General features: G+C 34.9%; 1 protein-coding gene across 3 annotated transcripts in view; it reads left to right on the top strand.

Annotated features, from left to right (window-relative positions):
- CTNNA3 (catenin alpha 3) overlaps nt 1-22,023 on the top strand; it is a 1,783,100-nt gene that overhangs the window by 1,696,616 nt on the left and 64,461 nt on the right. For all 3 annotated transcript variants that reach the window (XM_030941008.1, XM_030941007.1, XM_030941009.1), the window contains exon 16: nt 15,804-15,909. In XM_030941008.1, coding sequence (XP_030796868.1) covers nt 15,804-15,909 — 106 coding nt within the window. The remainder of the gene's footprint in view (nt 1-15,803; nt 15,910-22,023) is intronic.

Below are 22,023 nucleotides of genomic sequence, written 5' to 3'. Positions count from 1 at the left end.
AATTTCAGTGCTTTAAGATGCATACTGATATAAAACCTATGGTGATACTTTCACCACATGATTTGTTTTTAATTGGCTCTGAAAACATGGATTTAAACTCCTTGCTATTCAATTGAAACTGACCTGTATTCTTATATGTTGGAGAAAAGTTAAAAACTGTTGAGCATCTCAAATTCTGTTTTCTTGTTTATTGGACAAAGATAATAGATTTTAGGAGCAGAGTGGGCATGCAAAACAGCATATGATGTGATGTGCACAATTATGGGCATAACCATGCTGTGAATGCCCTTAAATGTGTGTAGTGCGAAAGGTGTGTAGCTCTACGCAGCAGTGCTGGGTATGAGAAGTGAGTAAGAAAAGTAAGCAATTGCAACAGTGCCTGGAACATTGTAAGCACATAATAACACAATAATGTTTGTTATTATATACGTTTTCAGTACAAAATCACACACACACACAAATATTAAAGCTTCAGACTTACAAAGTCCTGGAGAAAATAGTCTGTTTTACTAAAGACAAAAATCAAAATTATTTGGCTTGCTGACCTTTATTTTGCCTGCAATATAACAAAAAACAAACCTTGCCAAAGAAATTCTTCATTCTAATTCTACCTTTGGTTTCGCCTATGAGTTTCATGGCTTTTTTTCCCTCCATGAAATTATTCTACGAATTCTACAATCTGTCTAGGATTTGTTACAATACTAACAGGTAAAGGGTAAATTAGGGTATTTGAGGACTGAAGAGCAGAAAAAAAATTATGTCTAGGATTTCTTTAGAAAAGTCGTTGTGAATTTGAGGAAAGGAATTCCTTATCTCTCTCTCTCTCTCTCTCTCTCTCTCTCTCTCTCCCCACCCCCCCCCCCTTTCTCGCTGTCTCTCCACATACACACACACCACCACCGGCATCACCAGCACCACCACCACCACCACTACCAACAGCAGCAGCAACAGCAACAGTAATAAAGTATTCTCCCAGTTTGGTTTCCCAAAATATCTGGGAAATACACTCTATCCTTGTTTCATAAGCAAATGCAACATTGAATATGGAACAGTATTATTATGTACAAAGTAGAATTCTTGTAATTTTTGTTTATAATAATAGATCCTCTAGATGGTGACAACTTCAAAATAAGAAATAAAATTGGTCTTGTGCCCAGGCAGAGTATATGTCGTGTAATTACAGCTGTATTAGTGAAGTGCCTCAGTTCTTTGCCAATTTTTCCCATCTACTTGGTGACATCCAAAATTTCCTTTCACAAGGAACACTGCCTTTTGTTGCTGAAATGAAGATAAATAAAATACAGGATTTTAGCACTCCTGGGATCATGTGCAAAGGCAATGCTGTGAGTTCATAAAACCCTGTTTTCTTTTCTTTCCTGGACCAAATAGAATACATTTCCCAGCTTTCTTTGCAGTTACATGAGTCCTTGTATCTCATTTCTAGAATATGGGTGGGAGTGATGAGTGTCAATTTCTGTTCCAATCCCAGAAGTCTCCTATGAGATCTATTCTCATTCCTTTCTGTTGTTGGATATCTGGATGCAATGACTCCCTGCAGAGGGCTCTGCAGCCTTAGGGGACAGGATATCTTGTAGATAGAAGGTACCTGGGTCCTTGAACAACTACGTGGTACATAGCCCACCACCCCACAATCCGCAGCAACTATGATTGAGAGTGGAATAAACTGTATTGTGCTGAGCTACTAAGATGTCTTGATATTATAATAGCAGTTAGGCTAATCTGAATAATATGAAACAAGAGAAACAAATGAGACAAATATATACAATGTCAGACAAACATTTTCCCTCTTTCATGGAGCAATACATTTTTTAGACTTGAATCCCAAAAATTCTTCAGGATACTAATTACTCAACATGATTGGTAGCTGATTATTCATTAGCTGATTTTCCGAGAACTTTTATGGGGTCCTCAAAACTTTAGAATGACACTTTACAAGAGAAAGTAACAGCCAGAGGGAGAAATTTGCCTAATTAAAGTTTCATGTTTGAATAGTAGAAGAACAGTATGTCCTTGGTTGAGTCTATATCTCTTTTCAACTCATCATTTTTGGTTGCTTCCATGATAATTACTTTTTTTTCCTTTTTATCTAATACAGAATTACAAGTAAGGGAATTCTGGTAGTAGAACTGCCTACTCTTATAATTTAGCTCTATTCTTGTAGAGTTGATTTATTTAATCCTAGGAAGTTATACTACCACAAATATCTGTCACTAAGAGTAAATAAATTCTGTAATAGGAGTTAAATAACAACTTTAAACAATAACAACTACACAGAGGGAGGGTTTATGTGTGTGTATATTTTATATTCCTTTTCTCTTTGTGAAAGAATGTATGGATAAGGCTCTGCAAAGTACTACTGTCAGCAGGCGTAAAAAGGACCCCAATATAATCCATTCATTGGTGTTATCTGGCAAGTACTGTAATTTTGGAATCAAAAAAAAAGTGAAAAGGTGCTGATGTACCTTAAGAACAGTAAAAAAATAAGTAAATAAAATGAAAAAGTAGATTTTTATAAAATATAATTATTTGTAAAAGGAAAAGGAAAGAAAAAATGACATTCGATGAACATCTACTATGTGCCAAATGTTGTGTAAAACACTTGATTTTCTATTCCTTACCGTGTGACAAATGCCACAATTTTACTTTAATGAACAGAAAATAAGCTCAGACCAGGAAAGTCACCTACTGAAGACTACATGGCTAATCAGTGGCAGTCCTGGGATGCAGACAAAATTTATTTTTCAAGTCTGTATTCATTTCAATCTACTTTATTGCAGCATTAAATTTGAATGTTAGAAATAAAACGATTGTGTCTAAAGCTAAGACTCTCAGATAAAAGTTCCATTTGTTATATTATAAATAAACATCAAAGTGCAATCTCCCATGTAGCAAGGCACATGGAATGGCTGAGTTTGAGTGTAGTGTTCAGAACCCAGGGAGAAGGAGAGAGGGAAGAAAGGTAATGGGAATAAGAAACAGAAAGAAGTAATAATATCTCAAAAAAGAAACCCCAGGACTGTAGGCTACTGGGGACATTTCAACCACTTGTCATGACCCCTGAAATCTATGCAATGTAGTATATATATATATATTTTATTTTACTGGGACAGAGATTTAGGCTGTATTCCTTGAGGCTGCTATGTTTGAGAAGGTCATTGTGGGTGGACCTCCCAGCTACCCATCACCTATATTTAACCCTGGTCTTCAATCTGTTGCATTAATGGTAATGTCCATCAATGGCTAAGGTGATATTCTAATATTTTAATTTTTAACTCGATGTGTTTTATGGGAGGCAACATAGCATACTTGTTGAAAGTGGACTCTGTAGGCACATTCCCTGAGTTCAAATCCCATCTCCAATATTTACTAGCTGTGAAACTTGGTCAAGCTATGTTTAACTTCTCTGTCAGTTTGCTCATCTGCAAAACAAGCACAAGAGTAACTATGAACGTAGGGATTATTATACTGGTAAAATTAACGTGTGTATAGAATAGTGTTTGGCAAGCAGAAAATGCTAAATGTGCTAACTCTTAATTCCAGAAGAAAATATATGCTATTATTGTTTTCATTTATAAAGTGAACCACTATGTTATGGGACTTATTCTATAAAAATATCAAAGGAAAAAAGGATTAAGGAGAAAGTTTTTGGTCTTTAATACTATTATGTTATCAAAGATTTAGGGACTAAAAATATAGATAATATAATTAAGCTTTCTGTTTTGTTTTCGCACAATAGCAGAAACTACCAAATCATTTCATAGATATTCACTATCCCTAAAAAGACAAAATAACTCTATGAAAACATTTGGTATTTTTTGTTTTTAAACCATAGCCCTAGTTAATTGACCTGTTTCTGATCACCTTTACCATCTTCTTATTTCTCATTTTAATCAAAAGAGAAAGGAGGGAGGAGATGAAAGCCGGAAATGAGATGAGGTCAGGGATAGGAAAGAGAGTCAAGGATGGGGCAGTGTCAGAAATGGCTGGCAGGTTTATGCCAAGCCAATAAATTAAGTTTCAAATATATTCCTTTCACTTATCTTAATAAAATGTCTATGGTATTACCATCACTGGGTTATGTAGCCTTTTTCATTATACTTTCTAACCCATAATGTTTTAAAATTATCTTTATTACATTTTACTTTCTTTAATTGACAAAATGTATATATTTATTGTGTACAAGATGATGTTTTGAAGTATGTATAAAAATTGAATGGCTAATTAACATATGCACTACCTCAGCTAGTTGCATGTGGCAGGCCCTCTACTTCAGAACTTGATCTGCTTTTTATTTTATTTTTTTGGATTATGATTGTAACCACTGTTTATTAAAGACTTCTGACATCTGATTTCTTTAAAATATTTTTGATCTCTAACCCTTTCTCCTCTAGGTCTTTTTCTGTAGGATCCAACACAGTAATTTAAGATGCTATTTGCTGACAGGAGATCCCAAGAACCCATTATGAAAATGAAGGCAGCAGGCCGGGCGCGGTGGCTCAAGCCTGTAATCCCAGCACTTTGGGAGGCCGAGACGGGCGGATCACGAGGTCAGGAGATCGAGACCATCCTGGCTAACACGGTGAAACCCCGTCTCTACTAAAAATTACAAAAAAACCAGCCGGGCGAGGTGGCGGGCGTCTGTAGTCCCAGCTACTTGGGAGGCTGAGGCAGGAGAATGGCGTAAACCTGGGAGGCGGAGCTTGCAGTGAGCTGAGATCCGGCCACTGCACTCCAGCCCGGGCGACAGAGCGAGACTCCGTCTCAAAAAAAAAAAAAAAAAAAAAAAAAAGAAAATGAAGGCAGCAAACAACCTTTGAATATATTTCCCAATTCATTACATAGTACATTTCAGGCTGAGAATTTTAAAAATTTATCACAGTTTCAGTAATTGTAGAATCCTCTCGAAGTTTGGCATGATATAGACTCATTTGTAAAATGAGTATTTTGTTTGGCATTCAGTAGGAAGCTTGCCAGGCAATACATTTAATTAAGAACATGAGGAAGAGAATAATTGTAGTTTGGCATACCGTATTATCATTACTTTTAGGTTCTACATGTGTTTAAGATAGTGGTCTCCTAACAAGGTATGCATTTGAAACTAGAGGTAATTTCTCTTTCATCAGTCCAGGGTTTTGAAACAGGGAAACCTACTATTTTGAGGGGAAGGGTACTTTAGCTGCTCTTTAGATATAACACTGTCTATCATTTAAGCTATGAGAGACTTAGCTGCTCTCCTTAGAAACAACCTTTGTCCATTGTTTAAGACCTTGAAAATTGATGCATTGCCTTTCAGGAGCGTAGACAGTTTTATTTAAGTTTAACTTTCTCTAGAGATGCATTGAAATAATGAAATGCAATACCTTTCTTGAACATAACCACGTACATAACATCTAGTCCTGCCTGATGTGTAAAGTAAATTTGATAAGAGCAACTCAAATATTGTAATGATTGATGTTGATTTTATTTTATTTCGAAGCAAACTTTGTCAGCAGATTCAGAGAAAACGTGTGATGATAACCATCTATGAGACGAGGTTTCCATTGTGTTAGACATGCTGTTTCATTTTTACAGGGAAACTTGCTAATAATGATTTTGAGAAGCACCATGGGAAAAAGGGCAATGAAAGGGCCTTTTTTGGCTTACAGGGCACAAGTATTTTAGGTTCAGATTTTCAGGTATAGAGTTCTTTGATCATTTAGCTTTGCATGAATCAACTCTGTCTTTTATCACTACATAGTGCTATTCTTCTTAGTGAACAAAGACTTTCTTCTAATAACACATCTTATTGGATTTAATATTAGGGCGTCTATTCTCAAGGTCGGTTCAAGGCATAAATAAGATATGCACCAAGATTGTTTTCACTCCCTGTCTTTTCTTTAGCAACTGCATTTTGGTCTCTCAGAATTTTTCTTTTCTCACTCTAGCTAGTTTATTCCTTTTTCCCCCTCCTCACTATCCCTCTTTCCTTTGAAGCATCAAAACAATTGCTTTAGTGAGTTGTTTCTTCAGGGCCCTATTCTCTGCTAGGGACAAGGAAGAGAAATCTAATAATTAAAGTCCTGAAATTCAGTGTGGTAAGACTCAGTAGAGAATTAGGAAATATAGAGAGAAGTGGTTTTAAATGGATGGAACAGCTACATTCATTCAGATAATCATTCATTTATTTTTTTCAAAAAAGAGAAGATAGAAAAATATCCCCTTATCATATTTCAGTCCAGTTGCACATCTTTAAAGAAACGAGTTCTTGGTGAAAGGATCCAATTATATAGGTGTTTACTACCCATTCCCAGTAACGTGTCAAAAACAGTATGGATTTTTCTCACAGAAATGTTCTTGTATCAAAATGGTCACTCACTCAGGAAACAAATGGAAAATTTTTCCAAAACTTAAAAGCGTACTTCTTGCTTTTTTCCTACCTTGCAGAATCCTGAAATCAACTCAACTTTTATTCTGTGGCATTAGGAACCAAGATAACATGACTCCAGCTTTATATTATACTCAACTACTCTGATATAGTTCCTTTTTTTTTTTTTTTTTTTGAGACAGAGTTTCACTCTTGTTGCCCAGGCTGGAGTGCAATGGCATTATCTCGGCTCACTGCAAACTCTGCCTCCCGAGTTCAAGCGATTCTCCTGCCTCAGCTTCCCGAGGAGCTGAGATTACAGGCAAGCACTACCATACCCAACTAATTTTGTATTTTTAATAGAGATGGGGTTTTTTCATGTTGGTCAGGCTGGTCTCGAACTCCCGACCTCAGGTGATCCACCCATCTCAGCCTCCCAAAATGCTGGGATTACAGGCATGAGCCACTCCCAGACATTTTTCTTTTACTTAACAGCAAGTAAACAGATTGAGGGAGAACTGCGAGGAACAAAAATAAACCATGTAAGGAAGAATACATGAATGGTGTTCTTGTAGGCCTTGTTGACTTTCTGGTACTCTCTGAGTTTAGACATCCCATCCTTTCCCTATAGGAAAATTTCTTTCTTTCTCTCATGCTTAAATCATGATGCTTAAATAGCATAACTTAGTAATGAGCAAACAAGATCAGATCAAAGGGTGGGAGGGGTAAGATCATGTAAAGAGACCCAGGCCACCACTCTCCACTTCCAACTGTGGTATCCTCTTGGCTAACCCAAGATGTGTATACCAATCGACCAATGTGCAGCACCAGACTTTATATTTCACCAACATTTGTCTGGATTATTTTAGATGAACAGATAGTATGTCATTTCAGTACTTTTTCTTCATTGTCCTAAGACCTAATTCATTTTTTTCTGGATTTGTTTTTTTCACTTATCTCAGCAATACTGTCAACATTTTCCTTTTAAGTGATGCTAGAATTAATGGATTTACTTAGGTAAGTCTTGGGGTAACTCCTCTTTGAAAGCAGGAGAACCACTATAAGACAAACTAGAAGATAAATTTAATTCGTGTTTCCATGTGGAAGGCCTTAGATTACACATTTCTTAGGCTTGGACTTTCCATGTTTGAATCAATTGTGGAGAATAGATAATGGGATAAAAACAAAACACAATTAATGACTGTGAAAACAGATTTAAAACAGAAAGATTGGAACAGGGACTCCAAGATGGTTGATTAGAGGCATTCAGCAATTGCCTCCTCCACAAAGAAAAACTAAAATAGCAAGAATGCAATCATACTTTGAATACAACGTCTAAGACAGAACACTGGAATTCAACAGAGGAGTGTCAGGAAACACCTGCGGCAAAACAAACAAACAAAAAAAAAAAACAGGGAAGCAAGGCAGCCAGCTTGGTCAGGATCACCTGGGAGCTTGGAGAGTCACCCCAGTGTGGGAAAATGGGAAATGCCCCAGCAGTCCACATTTCCATCATAGACTCCTGCCACCCTAGTCACAGGAGAGTTCCTTGATCCCTGCAGACCATAAGGCTCCCACAGGGAGCAACCTGGATAGTGTGTGATGGCATCGCTCCACATAGGTAGCTCTTGCTGGGTCCCACACACACCCTGAGTCCTAAGCAGTTGCAGCACAGTGTTATTTTGAGAATGTGACCCAAACCAGACTTCATCTCTCCCTGGGGCCCAGCAGCCCCTGCATTCCTACATCCCTAGAACCCTACTGACATCTCCCTACATCCCTTACAGGACTGTAGTGGCATGAGAGTGATTAGACTCAGCAGAACAGCAGGGTCCTCAGCACTATAGAACACACAGCATCTTGCACCCCAGGGTATGGGTGTTGTAGCAGGCAAAGCAGAGTGCCCCTGGGACAAAGGGAGCCAAAGCATGTGCTCCCAGAACTTGAAACTTGCCTGCCTGGGGCTGCTGCTACTGATAGCAACTCTGCCTCCTCCGCAATCCTCAGCTTGCGCATGCTCTGAAGACTGGCTCTCCCCACTGCTGCTGCTTCCGCCAATTCTGGACCCTGCAGCACATATTTCCAAGAGCCTGAGAGCCAACTGGCTGCGGCTGCTGTCACTGAAAATAACCCCAATTCCCAGAAACAGGCCCACAGTGTACTTGCACGTGCCTCGAGGATGGATTCTCCCTGCTCATGGCTGCCATTGTGGTCACCACCCAGCACTTTACCAGGGGAGCCCAGGTTTCATCTGGCCTGCTGACCACAGCCTATACCAGTAGCACAACAGAGGGGACCTAATGACAGGCTTGTCTGGCCTGGCAACATCCCCCATGCCTGGGCACATTGCCTAGGGACCTGGGGATGATCTTGCCCCACCCACTACTACTGGTATCAGTGCAAGTATTTCAGAGGCCTAAGGGCAGGCCCACTCAGCTCATCACAGCCACCACTAACAGAAGCATGTTTCATCTGTGAGCCCATAGGGTTGTCCTGTCACAGCTATGGTCATTGCTCATGCCGTGCATGCTACCCAGGAGCTTAATGAACCACATGACCCAATACTGCCACTACCAGAACCCAAGAAAGCCACCTGGAGGTCCAAGAATTAGCCTGCTTAGACCTAATTACTTTGGTGCCCATGCACGCTGCCTGGGCTCCCAAAGACAGGCATGCTTGGCCCACCACTGAGGCCTGAGGACCAACCCACCTGCAGTTCCCACCCCCTACAAAGCCTTACCACAGCCTGCACTAACAGCCACAGCCTAAGTGACAGAGGGGAATCACAGACACCACTGAGGCTCTTTACAGACAAATGAATCACATAGAGGCTACATTACTGCACGCACCCCGAATCAAAGCTGAAGTGCCCTATGAAAGCAACACTACAGATAGACCTTCAGGACCTTCCCCTACAAAAGCCAATCCAAAAAAATAAAGAAGTGACTTACACCATATACAAATATATCAATGAAAGGACAAAAGAAACATTAAATGTCAAGGAAATATGCCACATCTAAAGAAACACAATCATTGTCCAGCAAGATATTACAATAAAAAAGAAATTAATGAAATGATGAAAAAAGAGTACAGAGTAATAATATTTAAAAAGCTCAGTGCTCAGTGAGATACAATAGAACACAGATAAAGAATACAAAAAAATTAGAAAAGACAATTCAGAACATAAATGAGAAATTTACCAATGGGATAAGTATCATAAAAAAGAAACAAAAATTCTGGAACTAAGAATTCAATGAATGAAATACAAAATTCATGTGAGAGCTTCAACAACAGCTTTTATTATGCACAAGAAATAATTTTATAGTGGGAATAAAGGATTTTTTAAATAACTTGGTCAGACAAAATAGAATAAATAATTAAAAAAGATTGTACAAATCCTGTGTAACAAATCCTGTGTAAAGTAACCAAAGTTTCAAATTCTAGGTATTCATTCCCAGAATTTGAACTCAAAACAGAAGTTGAAGAGAAGTTCAAAGTCATAGAAAATCTGTTTAGTAAAATGATCCTTGGAAACTTACAAGTCTTAGGAGAGATGTGAACATCCAGATCCAGAAAGCTTAAAGATCCCCAAATAGATTCAACCTAAAAAGGTCTTGTTAAAGGCAAGTTATAGCCAAATTGTTGAAAATCAAATACAAAGAAAGGATTTCTAAAAACAGGAAAAGAATGATGTTAAGTCAAATATAAAGGAAACCTTATTAAAACTAACAGCAGATTTTTCAGCAGAAAAATTACACATCAGGAGAGAACGAGATGATATATTCAGAGAGCTGGGGGGAGAAGAACCAAAAAAAAGTCAATCAAGAACACTATACCCAGCAAAATTGATCCTTCAGCTATAAAAAAGAAATGAAGTCTTTCCCAGACAAGCAAAAACTGAGGAAATGTATTACTTTCCTGTGTTTTCATGACTCCTTTAAAGGGTTCTTATATCTGAAAGTGCAAAGATGATATCTATTATCATGAAAACACAAGAAAGTATAAAACTTACTGGTAAACACACAAATGTAGAAACTACTCAAATAGTACAACTACAGAAAATCACCAAACCTTAATGATAAACAATAAGAAAGAAAGGAAAACATCCAGAAAACAATTTACAAAATGACAGAAATAAATCCTGACACATGAATAATAACCTTGAAGGTAAATGGATTAAATTTTGCTCTTAAAAGAAATAGCGTGGTGGCTCAGACCTTTAATCTCAGCACTTTGGGAGGCTGAGGCAGGCAGATCACGAGGTTAGGAGTTCGAGACCAGTCTGGCCAACGTGGTGAAACCCCATCTCTACTGAAAATAGAAAAATTAGCCGGGCATGGTGGCACATACCTGTAATCCCAGCTACTCAGGAATGAGGCAGGAGAATCGCTTGAACCCAGGAGGTGGAAGTTGCAGTGAGCTGGATTGTGCCACTGTACTGCAGCCTGGTTGACAGAACAAGACTCCATCTAAAAAAAAAAAAAAGATAGAGATGGGCTGAATGGATTTGAAAACAAAAACCAAAACCAAAAACAAGGACTACATGACCCAACTATCTACTGCCTCCAAGAAACTCACTTAACTTGTAAAGACACATAGAATGAAAGTAAAGGGATTGAAAAAGATATTTTGTGCAAACAGAAACCAAAAGTGAGCATAAGTATCTCTATTTATATCTGATAAAAACATATTTAAGTCAAAACAATAAAAAAGAGACAAGGTCATTATATTAAAGATAAAGGGATACATCCAGCAAGAGGATATAAAAATTATAAATACATATGCACCCAATATGAAACCATCCAGATATATGAAGGAAATATTATTACATCAAAAGGGAGAGATGTACTCCAATGCAGTAATAATTGAGACTTCAACACTCAACTCTTAGCATTAGAGAGATTATCTAGAGAGAAAATTTAAAAAGAAACATTGTATTTAAACTGCACTTTAGACCATATTGAACTAAGAGACCAATCTACAGAGCATTTTATTGAACAGTTGTAGAATATACATTTTTCCCATAAGCACATAGACATTCTGTAGGATTGACCATATGTCAGGCCACAAAGCAAATCTTAACAAATTTTTAAAACGTTAATAGCATACCAAGTATCCTCTTATGCCACAATCAAATAAAACTAGAAATCAATAAAAAGAGAAATTTTGGAAGTTGTACAAATACATAGAAATTAAACAACAATCTCCTAGACAACCATCAAGTCAATGAAGAAATTAAGTAGGAAATCAAACAAGTTTCTGAAAAAATGAAAATAAAAACACAATATACCAAAACCTATAGGATAGAGCAAAAGCAGTGCTAAGAGGGAAGTTCATAGCAATAAATTGCTACAATAAAAAAGTAGAAATGTTTCACATAAACAATCTAATGCTGCACACATCAAGGAATTAAGAAAGCAAGAACAAACTAAATCCAGAATTAGTACAAAGAAGTAATAAAGATCAGAGCAGAACTAAATGATACAGAGACTAAAAAAAAAAAAAAACAAAATATCAATAAAGCAACAAGTTGGTTTTGTGAAAAGATCAAAAATTAAATAACCTGCTATCTAGACTAACCAGGAAAAGAGAGAATACCTCAAATAAACAAAATTACAAATGTAAAAGGAGCCATTACAACTGACATCACAGAAATGCAAAAGATCATCAGACACTATTATTAACAGTTAACATTTACAAACTGGAAAACACAGGGGAAATGAATAAATTCCTGGGATCACAAAACCTACCAAGATCAAGTCTGGAAAAAATAGAAAATCTGAACAGAACAATAATACATAATCGACTGAATCAGTAACAAAAAGTCTCCCAATGAAGAGAAGCCTAGAATTGGATCCTTTATTGCTGAATTCTACCAAACTTACAAAGAATAACTAACATCGATTTTCCTCAAGCCATTCCACAAAATTGAAGAGGAGGGAATTCTCCCTATTTCATTTTATGAGGCAGCATTATCCTCATACCAAAACCAGACAAGAATACAAGAAAGAAAGAAAACTACAGGTCACTATCCATGATGAATGAGACACAAAAACCCTCAACAAAATACTAGCAAAATGAATCAAACAGAACACCAAAAAGATAATACATGTTAATCAAGTGAGATTTATCCTTGGGATGCAAGGATGATTCAACATACACAAATCAATAAATGTGATACATCGTATCAAAAGAATGAAAGATTAAAAAATGTGATCATCTCAATAGGCTCAGTAAAAGCATCTGATAAAATTCAAGATCTTTTCATGATAAAAACTCTCAAGAAACTAGATTTAGAAGGAACGTACCCCAATATAATAAAGGGCATATATTATAAAGTCACAGCTAACATCATACTGATTGGGGCAAAGCTGAAAGCCATTCTATCAAGATCTGGAACAAGATGAGGATGCCCACTTTTATAACTCACCTTCAAGATTCTAGTACTGAAGGTTATCAGCCAGAGCAATCAGGAAAAAGAAAGAAAAGGCATCCAAATTGGAAAAAGGGAAGCCAAATTGTCCCTCCATGAAATGAAATTATCTTATATTAAGAAAAACCTAAATACTCCACCAAAACACTCTTAGATTTGGTAAATTAAGGAAAGTTGCAGAATACTAAATCAACATACAAAAATCAATAGCATTTTTATACATCAGTCTGAACAAGGTGAAAAAGAAATCAAGAGGCAATCCCATTTAAAAAGCCTAGGAATAATTTTAACCAAACAAGGAACGACCTCTACAAGCAAAACTATAAAACACTGGTGGAAGAAATTGAACAAGACACAAAAAATAAAAAATATCTCATGCCCATAGATCAGAATAATTAATATTGTCAAAATATCCATACTACCAAAAGAAATCTACGTTTTCAGTGGAATTCTTTCAAAAGAGCAATGACATTCCTCATAGAAACAGAAAAAAAAATCCTAAATATTACGTATTAATAGAACCACAAAAGTCCCCAAATAGCCAAAGCAATACTGAGGAAAAGAACAGGAAAAAGGACACGACACATCATACTACCTGGCTTCAAAACATATCATAAGGCTATATAACCAAAAAAAGCATTATATGAGCATAAAAATAGACACATAAACCAATGGAACAGAATAAAGAACCCAGAAATAAATTCACACATTTATAACTAACTGATTTTCAACAAAGTTGGGAAGAACAGACACTGGGGAAAGCATGGTTCTTCAATAAATGGTGCTGGGAAAACAGGATAATCATACTCAGAAGAATGAAACTAGCCCCCTGTCTCTCACCATATACAAAAATCAAATCAAGATCAGCTAAAACCTAAAAGTAAGATCCAAAATTATAAAACTACTTGAAGAAAACATAGGGGGAATGCTTCAGGACATTGATCTAGACGAAGATTTTATTGCTAAGACCTCAAAAGCACAGGCAAGACAAAAATAGGCAAATGGGACCATATTAAACTAAAAAGCTTCTGCACATCAAAAGAAATAATCAACAGAGTAAACAGGCTGTTAAATAGTAGAAAATATTTAATATTTGAATTATTTAAATATTTAATATTTAAAAATATTTGCAAACTGTTTATCTAATAAGGGCCTAAAGTTCAGAGAATACATGGAACTAAACTCAACAGGAGAAAATAATAATTATCCCATCAAAAAGCGGGCAAAGGACATGAATAGACATTTCTCAAAAGAAGACAAATGACCAATAGGTATATGAAAACATGCTCAACATAACTAATTAGCATGAAAACACAAATCAAAACTACAATAAGACATAATTTTACCCCATTTAGAATTACTTTTATTAAAAGGAAAAAAAAAAAAAAACAGATGCTGGCAAGGGTATGTTGAAAAGGGAACTCTTATACACTGTTGATGGGAAATTCCGTTAACTAGGACAGCCTTTATGGAAACCAATATGGAGATTTTGCAAAAACTAATGGTAGTACTAACGTATGATCTAGCAATTTCACACCTAAGTATTTATCCAAAGAAAAGGAAATCAGCATATCAAAAGGATACCTGCACCCTTATTTTTATTGTAGTATTATTCACAATAGCAAAGATGTGAAATCAACGTTAAGTGTTCATCAATGAATAAATGGATAAATAAAATGTGGTTTTATTAACACACACACACACAATGAAACACTCAGCCATAAAAGAATGAAATCCTAACATTTACAACAACATGGATGAGTCTGGAGGACATTATGCTAAGTGAAATAAGTTAGACAAATATCACGTTCTCCTCCATATGTGAGAGCTAAGAACATTGCTCTCGTGGAGGCAGAAAGTAGAATGATAGTTATCTGAGGCTTGGCATGGTGTTTGTTGGGAATTGGGGGGATAAGAGAGGGTGGTTAATGGGAGCAAACATACAGTTAAAAGAGCAATTCAAATGTTCAATAGTAGAGTAGGATGACTATAGTTTAAAACAATGTATTGAATATTTCAAAATAGCTAGAAGACTTCAAATATTTTCAACAAATAGAAATAATACTTGACATGATGGATACCCTAAATACCATTACTTAATCATTACACATTCTATGCCTGTATAAATAACAAAATAATACATGTACCCCATAAAAATGAATGAATTTTACCATCAATAATTTTTTTTAAAAAATAACTAAAATATAGCAACAGAAAAAATGTGAAATATTAAAAGTCGGACTGCTGATAAAAAATGAACTGTTGGATACATATAATATCCAAAATAATATGTTTCTCCCTAGAATCAGAAAAATGCGTTTGTCTTGAGGTATCTAGGTCTATGAAGGGTATCTCTAGGTTGAGTTTTACTATAATAAACACCTGGGAATGAAGATCAAAAGGTCTTCATCTTCTCTGGTGTATTTCTTAACACAACAGACTGGCATTTAAAAAAATTATTTAATACTGGAGTCTAATAGTGGTCTTTTCAAAATAAAAATATTAAAAGCAGCAGCCAGCCAGGCACGGTGGCTCACGCCTGTAGTCCCAGCCCTTTGGGAGGCCAAGGTGGGCGGATCAAGAGGTCAAGAGATCGAGACCATCCTGGCCAACATGGTGAAACCCCGTCTGTACTAAAAATACAAAAATTAGCCGGACATGGTGGCACGTGTCTGTAGTCCCAGCTACTCGAGGGGCAGAGGCTGGAGAATCGCTTGAACCCGAGAGGCGGAGGTTGCAGTGAGCTGAGATTGCACCACTGCGCTCAAGCTTGGCGACAGAGTGAGACTCCATCTCAAAACAAACAAAAAACCAATAGCCGTTCTTTGGGATGCAAATCTTTTACATATGCAGATGGATGAATGGATAGATTTATACATTTTTTCATGAACCACCATAGCTAGCATTTATTTTTTCATCAACACCACAGCTAACGTATATATATATATATATATATATATATATATATATATATATATATATATTTCTTTTTTTTCCCCCCCCCAGAGGCAAAGGACCACTAAAGCATACAACCGATGTGATCTATGCAGCGAAAATGATATCAGAATCAGGATCAAGGATGGATGTCCTTGCTCGGCAGATTGCTAATCAGGTGAGTTACTTACAAATGGACATGGTAAAAGTTCATGCTAACTGCTCTTTGCCATTAGAACATTGATTTGGGCAAAGTTAAATTTGTACTCTATTCAACCATTTTTTCTAAATTATAATTGAATTTTCAATAGCAGTATTAATACACTAGGTAATGGGCGATTATAAGGAAGCTTAATTATTTCTTAGGGCAGATTTTTTTTTTTTTAGCTTAAAATATACTCAAATTATTTCTAGTATCAGTTCTTCAGCATCAAATATGCTCAATTAATTGCAATCAATTGTAATTACAAAACCGAGTTTTGTTGTTGTTGATACATTATATTTCCTTCTTCTTTGGTTATGTATTTTTAACATTTATTTTCATTATATTTAATTTTTAAATGACATATAATAATTGCATTTGTAGAGTACATACATTTCTATACATGTGTACACTGTGTATTGATCAAATTAGGGAATGGGCATATACTATTCCTCAAACATCTATCATTTCTTTGTTTTGAAAACATTCCAAATCTTCTCATATAGCTATTTTAAAATACACAATAAATTATTAACTATAGTCAGCCTACTATGTTATAGAAGACTAGAATTTATTCCTTCTATGTAACTGTATTTTTGTACCTTTAATCAACTTATTTTTATCTTCCCCTCTCCACTACTCTTCTCTGCCCCAATAACCATTATTCTATTCATTAATTCTATGAGATCAACTTTGAAAACTCTCACATATGAGAACATGTGGTACTTGTCTTTCCGAACCTGACTTATTTCACTTAACATAATGTCCTCCAGTCTTGGTCATGTTGCCACAAATGACAGGATTTCATTCTTCTTTGTGGCTGAATATTCCATTGTGTTTGTATACCACATTTTGTTTATCCATTCATTCATTGGTGAACAATTAGATTGATTCTAACTAACTGATTGACAGTTGGATTGTGAGCAGTGATGCAGTAAGCATAGGAGTGCAGCTATCTCTCCAACATATTGACTTCCTTTTCTTTTAATAAATACCCAGTAATGAATTGCTGGATCATATGGTAGTTCTATTATTAGTTTATTATTAGTAGTGGTCGTTTTTAAAGAAAACTCCTATTTTCCATAATGGCTGTACTAATTTACATTTCCACCAACAGGGTATAAGAGTCCCCCTTTCTCTACATTCTTGACAGAATTTATTTTTTGTTCTTTCAATTATAGCGATTTTAACTGGGATAAGATAATATCTTATTGTGGTTTTGATTTGCATTTCCCTGTTGATTAATGATGTGGAACATTTTTCATATAACTGTTGGCCATTTGTATGTCTTCTTTTGAGAGATGACTACTCAGATCATTTGTCCATTTTTAAATTTGTTTTATTCTTCTGTTGATTTGTCTTATGTATTCTGTATTTTAGTCCCTTGTCAAATAGTTTGAAAATATCTTCTATCATTCTATGGGTTGTCTTGTCACTCTGTTAATTGTTTTCTTTGCTGTGCAAAATCTTTTTAGTTTGATATACTCCCATGTGTTTATTTTTACTTTTGTTGCCTGTGCTTTTGAGGTTTTGGTCATCAAATCTTTGCCAAAATCAGTGTTCTGAAGCCCTGTGTTTTCTTCTACTAGCTTTATAGTTTTGGATTTTATGCTAGGCCTTTACTTTGATTTGATTTTTCTATATGGTGAAAGGTAGGGGTCTAGTTTCATTTTTCTGCAATAGATATCCAAATTTCCCACTACCGGTTATTGACTGTCCTTTTGTCAGTGTGTGTTCTTGACACTTGTTCAAAATCAGTTGGCTATAAATATATGAATTTATTTTTGGGTTCTCCATTCTGTTCCAGTGGTCTATGTGTGGGTCTTTTTATGCTAGTATCATGCAGTTTTAGTTACTATATCTTTGTAATATATTTTGAAACCAGGTAGTATGATGTTTCCAGCTTTTCTCTTTTTCTCAGGATTGCTTTGGCTATTCAGTGTCTTTTGTGGTTCTATGTAAATTTTAGAATGTTTTTATTCTATCTATGTAAAAAATGTCATTGGTATTTTTCTAGGGGTTACACTGAATCTGTATATTGTTCTGGGCAGTATGGACATTTTAACAATATTAATTATTTCAATACATGAACAGAGGATATCTTTTTTGTCTCCTATTTCTTTTATCAGTATTTTATAGTTTTATAGTAGGGATTTTTCACCTCCTTAGTTATATTGATTTCTAGGTGTTTTGATTTTTGTAGCTATCAGAAATAGGATTGCTTGCCTGATTTCTTTTTTAGATTGTTCACTATTTGTGTGTAAAATGCTGTTGATTTTTGCATGTTGATTTGATATCCTTCCACTTTATTGAATTTATCAAATCTAAGAGATTTTTTTGTTTGTTTGTTTGGTAGAGCCTTTAGGCTTTTCTTAATATAAGATCATGTCATCTACAAACTAGGACAATTTGACTTCCTCCTTTCCAATTTGGATATTCTATATTTCTTTCTCTTAGCTAATGGTTCTAGCTAGGCCGTTCAGTTCTATGTTGAATGAAAATGGTGACAGTGGGTAACCTTGTCTTGTTTCAGATCTTATAGGAAAGGCTGTCAATTTTTTTGCTTATTTTTGCTCTTCAAAAATCAATACATATTAAAATGTTATAATGGTAGGTTTTCTGGGTTGACAATATATTCTAATATAATATTTAAAATTCAAAGAAAAATGCTATTTAGTAGAATACTAAAGATAATACTAAAGATATAAAATGCATAAAGTGCATAATTAATATAGAGACTGGTGTTTATAAACATTTTGGTTTCCTTTTTTTAGATTTCTCATGTTTATTTCAGTATTTCTAAGCAGCTGCTACATCCTTAAAATTATTTTACACTTTAGTTGAAAAATCTGTTGCTTTCATTAATGTGTTGAGATATTCAATTAGTATTTCAGACTGGGGTATAATATAATTTTGTGGCTTTTATATTGTGTTCAACTTCATAGTACATATTTATTTCCCTTTTGGAAAAAAATGGGGATTTTTTACAACTATTTCTTATTATTTCTTGCTTATATAGTCAGAGGGAAAGGTTTTTGGGCTTCTTTTTATAATGATTACTATTGTTCAGTATGCTTATACTCTCTTTCTTGGAAAATGAAGCACTCTCTCCTATTCAATATTGTATTTGTGGATATAAGGAATAAGAAACAAAGACTAATTATAATAAACTAATAACATTCCTAATATTAAAGAACATATGTCTTTCCATGTTACTATATTATAATATTTTATTAATCCTGTTTTTTGAGCATTTAGTATTTACGGCAAAAACAAACTCTATCCTAATATAAGTCAAAATTTCCGGGTTTGATTATGTGACTGAAGCCTATATATGCCCATAGTTTTCTTTATTTTAGAATTTTATTGCGTTCACTTTTATGAGAGACACTAAATCTTAGTGAAAGAAGTGAAACCATAGTACATTAAACATATTTACATGTATTAGTAACTTTTTAAATACTGAATGCTTCCTACCATTTTTTCCTGTTTACTTTGAAACAACCAGTTTTCCAAGTTGACATAATTGTGTCATGTTGAAGGTTTTTTTTCCTTATATTGACAATCTTCTTTAATTGGATCAGGTTGCCTTGAACTAGGTACTTTTATAACATGGCTTTATCAAACTATGTCATTGTTTTTAGCATTATTCAAATGGTATGGGAGAAAGCAAAAGTATCATCTTACTTCTGTACAGTTTTGACATTTTAAAAGAAGCTTAGAGAAGTAGTCACTGACTAATAAAGAATTATAGATGACTCTTTTTGGCCTTTTCCATTTCATACATAAAATAGTTTCAAATTAATTACTTTTGTTCTGAAGAAATATAGTTCTAAGCAATCAAAATTGAGAATGAAGAAACTGACTCAGTTATTACAGTGACCATCTAGGGAGGTTGTCTATGAATGTGCTTCTGACATTATTATTTGATAGATTAAGAAATTTTAGGCAGAAAATAATATCTGAAATTGATTATGAAATGCAATTGAGTAATGTAAGCAACTTGATTTCCAATGTCTATGTATATTATGAAAAAAATCTGCTGGAACATTGGTTGCTTTCTCTTTTGATCAATTTAATAGTTCAAAAATAATACATTCTAGTTTTAATTTTTGCTGGTGTGTCAGAAGGTCAAACACTAATTTCCATTCCAACTAACATTAAATTTGAAATTATATCTATATATTTAAATTATTTAAATGTATGTTTATATATATCATCTATTACATACATTATTAGACCAATTTAGTTACATTCTGTAAAGTTTCAGAGTTAAAGTTCATATGTAGAAAGAATGAAGCAGAATTAGATTAGCTGATGCTTCTTGTTCTGCTTGCTTGGCCTTTTTATTTTTATTTTTATTTTTCACTTTTCCTTCCTCTATTGCTTCCTTACGAGCATATTTATTGTGTGTGTGCCACCCTCAATTCACTACTCTGGCACTGGCATTAGCTAGTTAGAAAGAGAAGAACTAAAACCTTCCGCTTAAGTTTATTTTTCCCAATCATCCAACATTTTTTAGGCTTTAGAATTGTCTCAAAATGGTGGTAGCTTAAGTATGCCATCTAGGACATATTTAAGTCTTGTAGAATTTTAGCACAAATTTTGTCTCCTTTAGACAGTATCCTTGTATAAAACAAGATTGTTTTAAGAATAGCTATAACAATTCTTAAAAATTTTGCTTATGAATTAAACAGAATAAGTTGGAGAAGAAAAATACGAATCCAAGATTTCAGGCTTTCAGTACCTATTTTTTTCTATTTCTGTACTCTACATTGTAATTAATCATATTAGCAGATATTCTAAATTAGACAAAGTAATACCTCATAAGGTAGGGATAATGCACAAAAAGATTTTAAATAGTTATAGAAGCAGTATAACCTAGATTGGAAGGAGACAATAGGAGCCAAAATAAAATTAGCATCTGCTACAAGTGTTTTGCACCAGGACAGAACAGTATTAGACTTTCTGAACACTGGGTGATATTTAAGGAGCCTAATTACTTCCTCCTTGTAATTTTGCCAAAGCAAAGATACCAAGGCTAATAAGTAGACATTCACACCTAATTGTAACCGAACACAATTGAAATGAACTTTTGGTGTTAAATACATTGACAGGTAGTTGTAGTTCAAGAAAAGATGATTTTAAAAAACCAAAGTGAAGAAGTATAAACCAAATCACACAAAATGCACTCCATTATGAACAAAACAACCTACAAGTATAATTTATGTTAATATTTTACAAAATATTCTTGGAGGCTGGCCTTATTTGAGTTGTGTCATGTTTATATTATAAGAGGTAAAAAAAAAATATTTCAATGAAACTATACTACTGAGAAGCTTCTGGAGCATTCATTATATCATGATTACACAACTCCTAAGGATATAATTCCTAGATATGCCTTGTGACAATATGTGTATTTTAAGGGTATTACCTATCCGGAATTTATTTCCAGCAGAGATTTTTTTACCTTTTTTTTCAAGAGGTTTTTGGGAAACAGATGGTGTTTGGTTACATGAATAAGTTCTTTAGCGGTGATTTCTGAGATTTTGGTGCACCCATCACCAAGCAGTGTACATTATACCCAATGTGTAGTCTTTTATCCCTCACCCCCGCTCAGCCCTTTTCCCTGAGCCCCCAAAGTCCATTGTATCATTCTTATGTGTTTGCGTCCTCATAGCTTAGCCTCTCATTATAAGTGAGAGCATACGATGTTTAGTTTTCCATTTCTGAGTTACTTCCCTTAGAATAATGGTCTCCAGTTCCATCCTGGTTACTGCAAATGCCATTAATTCATTCCTTTTTATAGTGGAGTAGTATCCCATGGTGTGTGCATGTGTGTGTGTGTGTGTGTGTGTATACATATACATACATACACATATATATACACATGATGTGTATGTATGTGTGTGTGTATATATATATCTCACATTTTCTTTATCCACTCATTGATTGATCGGCATTTGGGCTGATTCTATATTTATACAATTGCAAATTGTGCTGCTGTAAACATGTGTGTGCAAGTATCTTTTTTGTATAATGCCTTTTTTCCCTCTGAGTAGATACCTAGTAGTGGGGTTGCTGGATCAC

Source organism: Rhinopithecus roxellana, chromosome 11 (assembly GCF_007565055.1).
Source record: "Rhinopithecus roxellana isolate Shanxi Qingling chromosome 11, ASM756505v1, whole genome shotgun sequence".
Taxonomy (NCBI): Eukaryota; Metazoa; Chordata; class Mammalia; order Primates; family Cercopithecidae; genus Rhinopithecus; species Rhinopithecus roxellana.
This window is presented reverse-complemented; position numbering and strand designations above follow the sequence as displayed.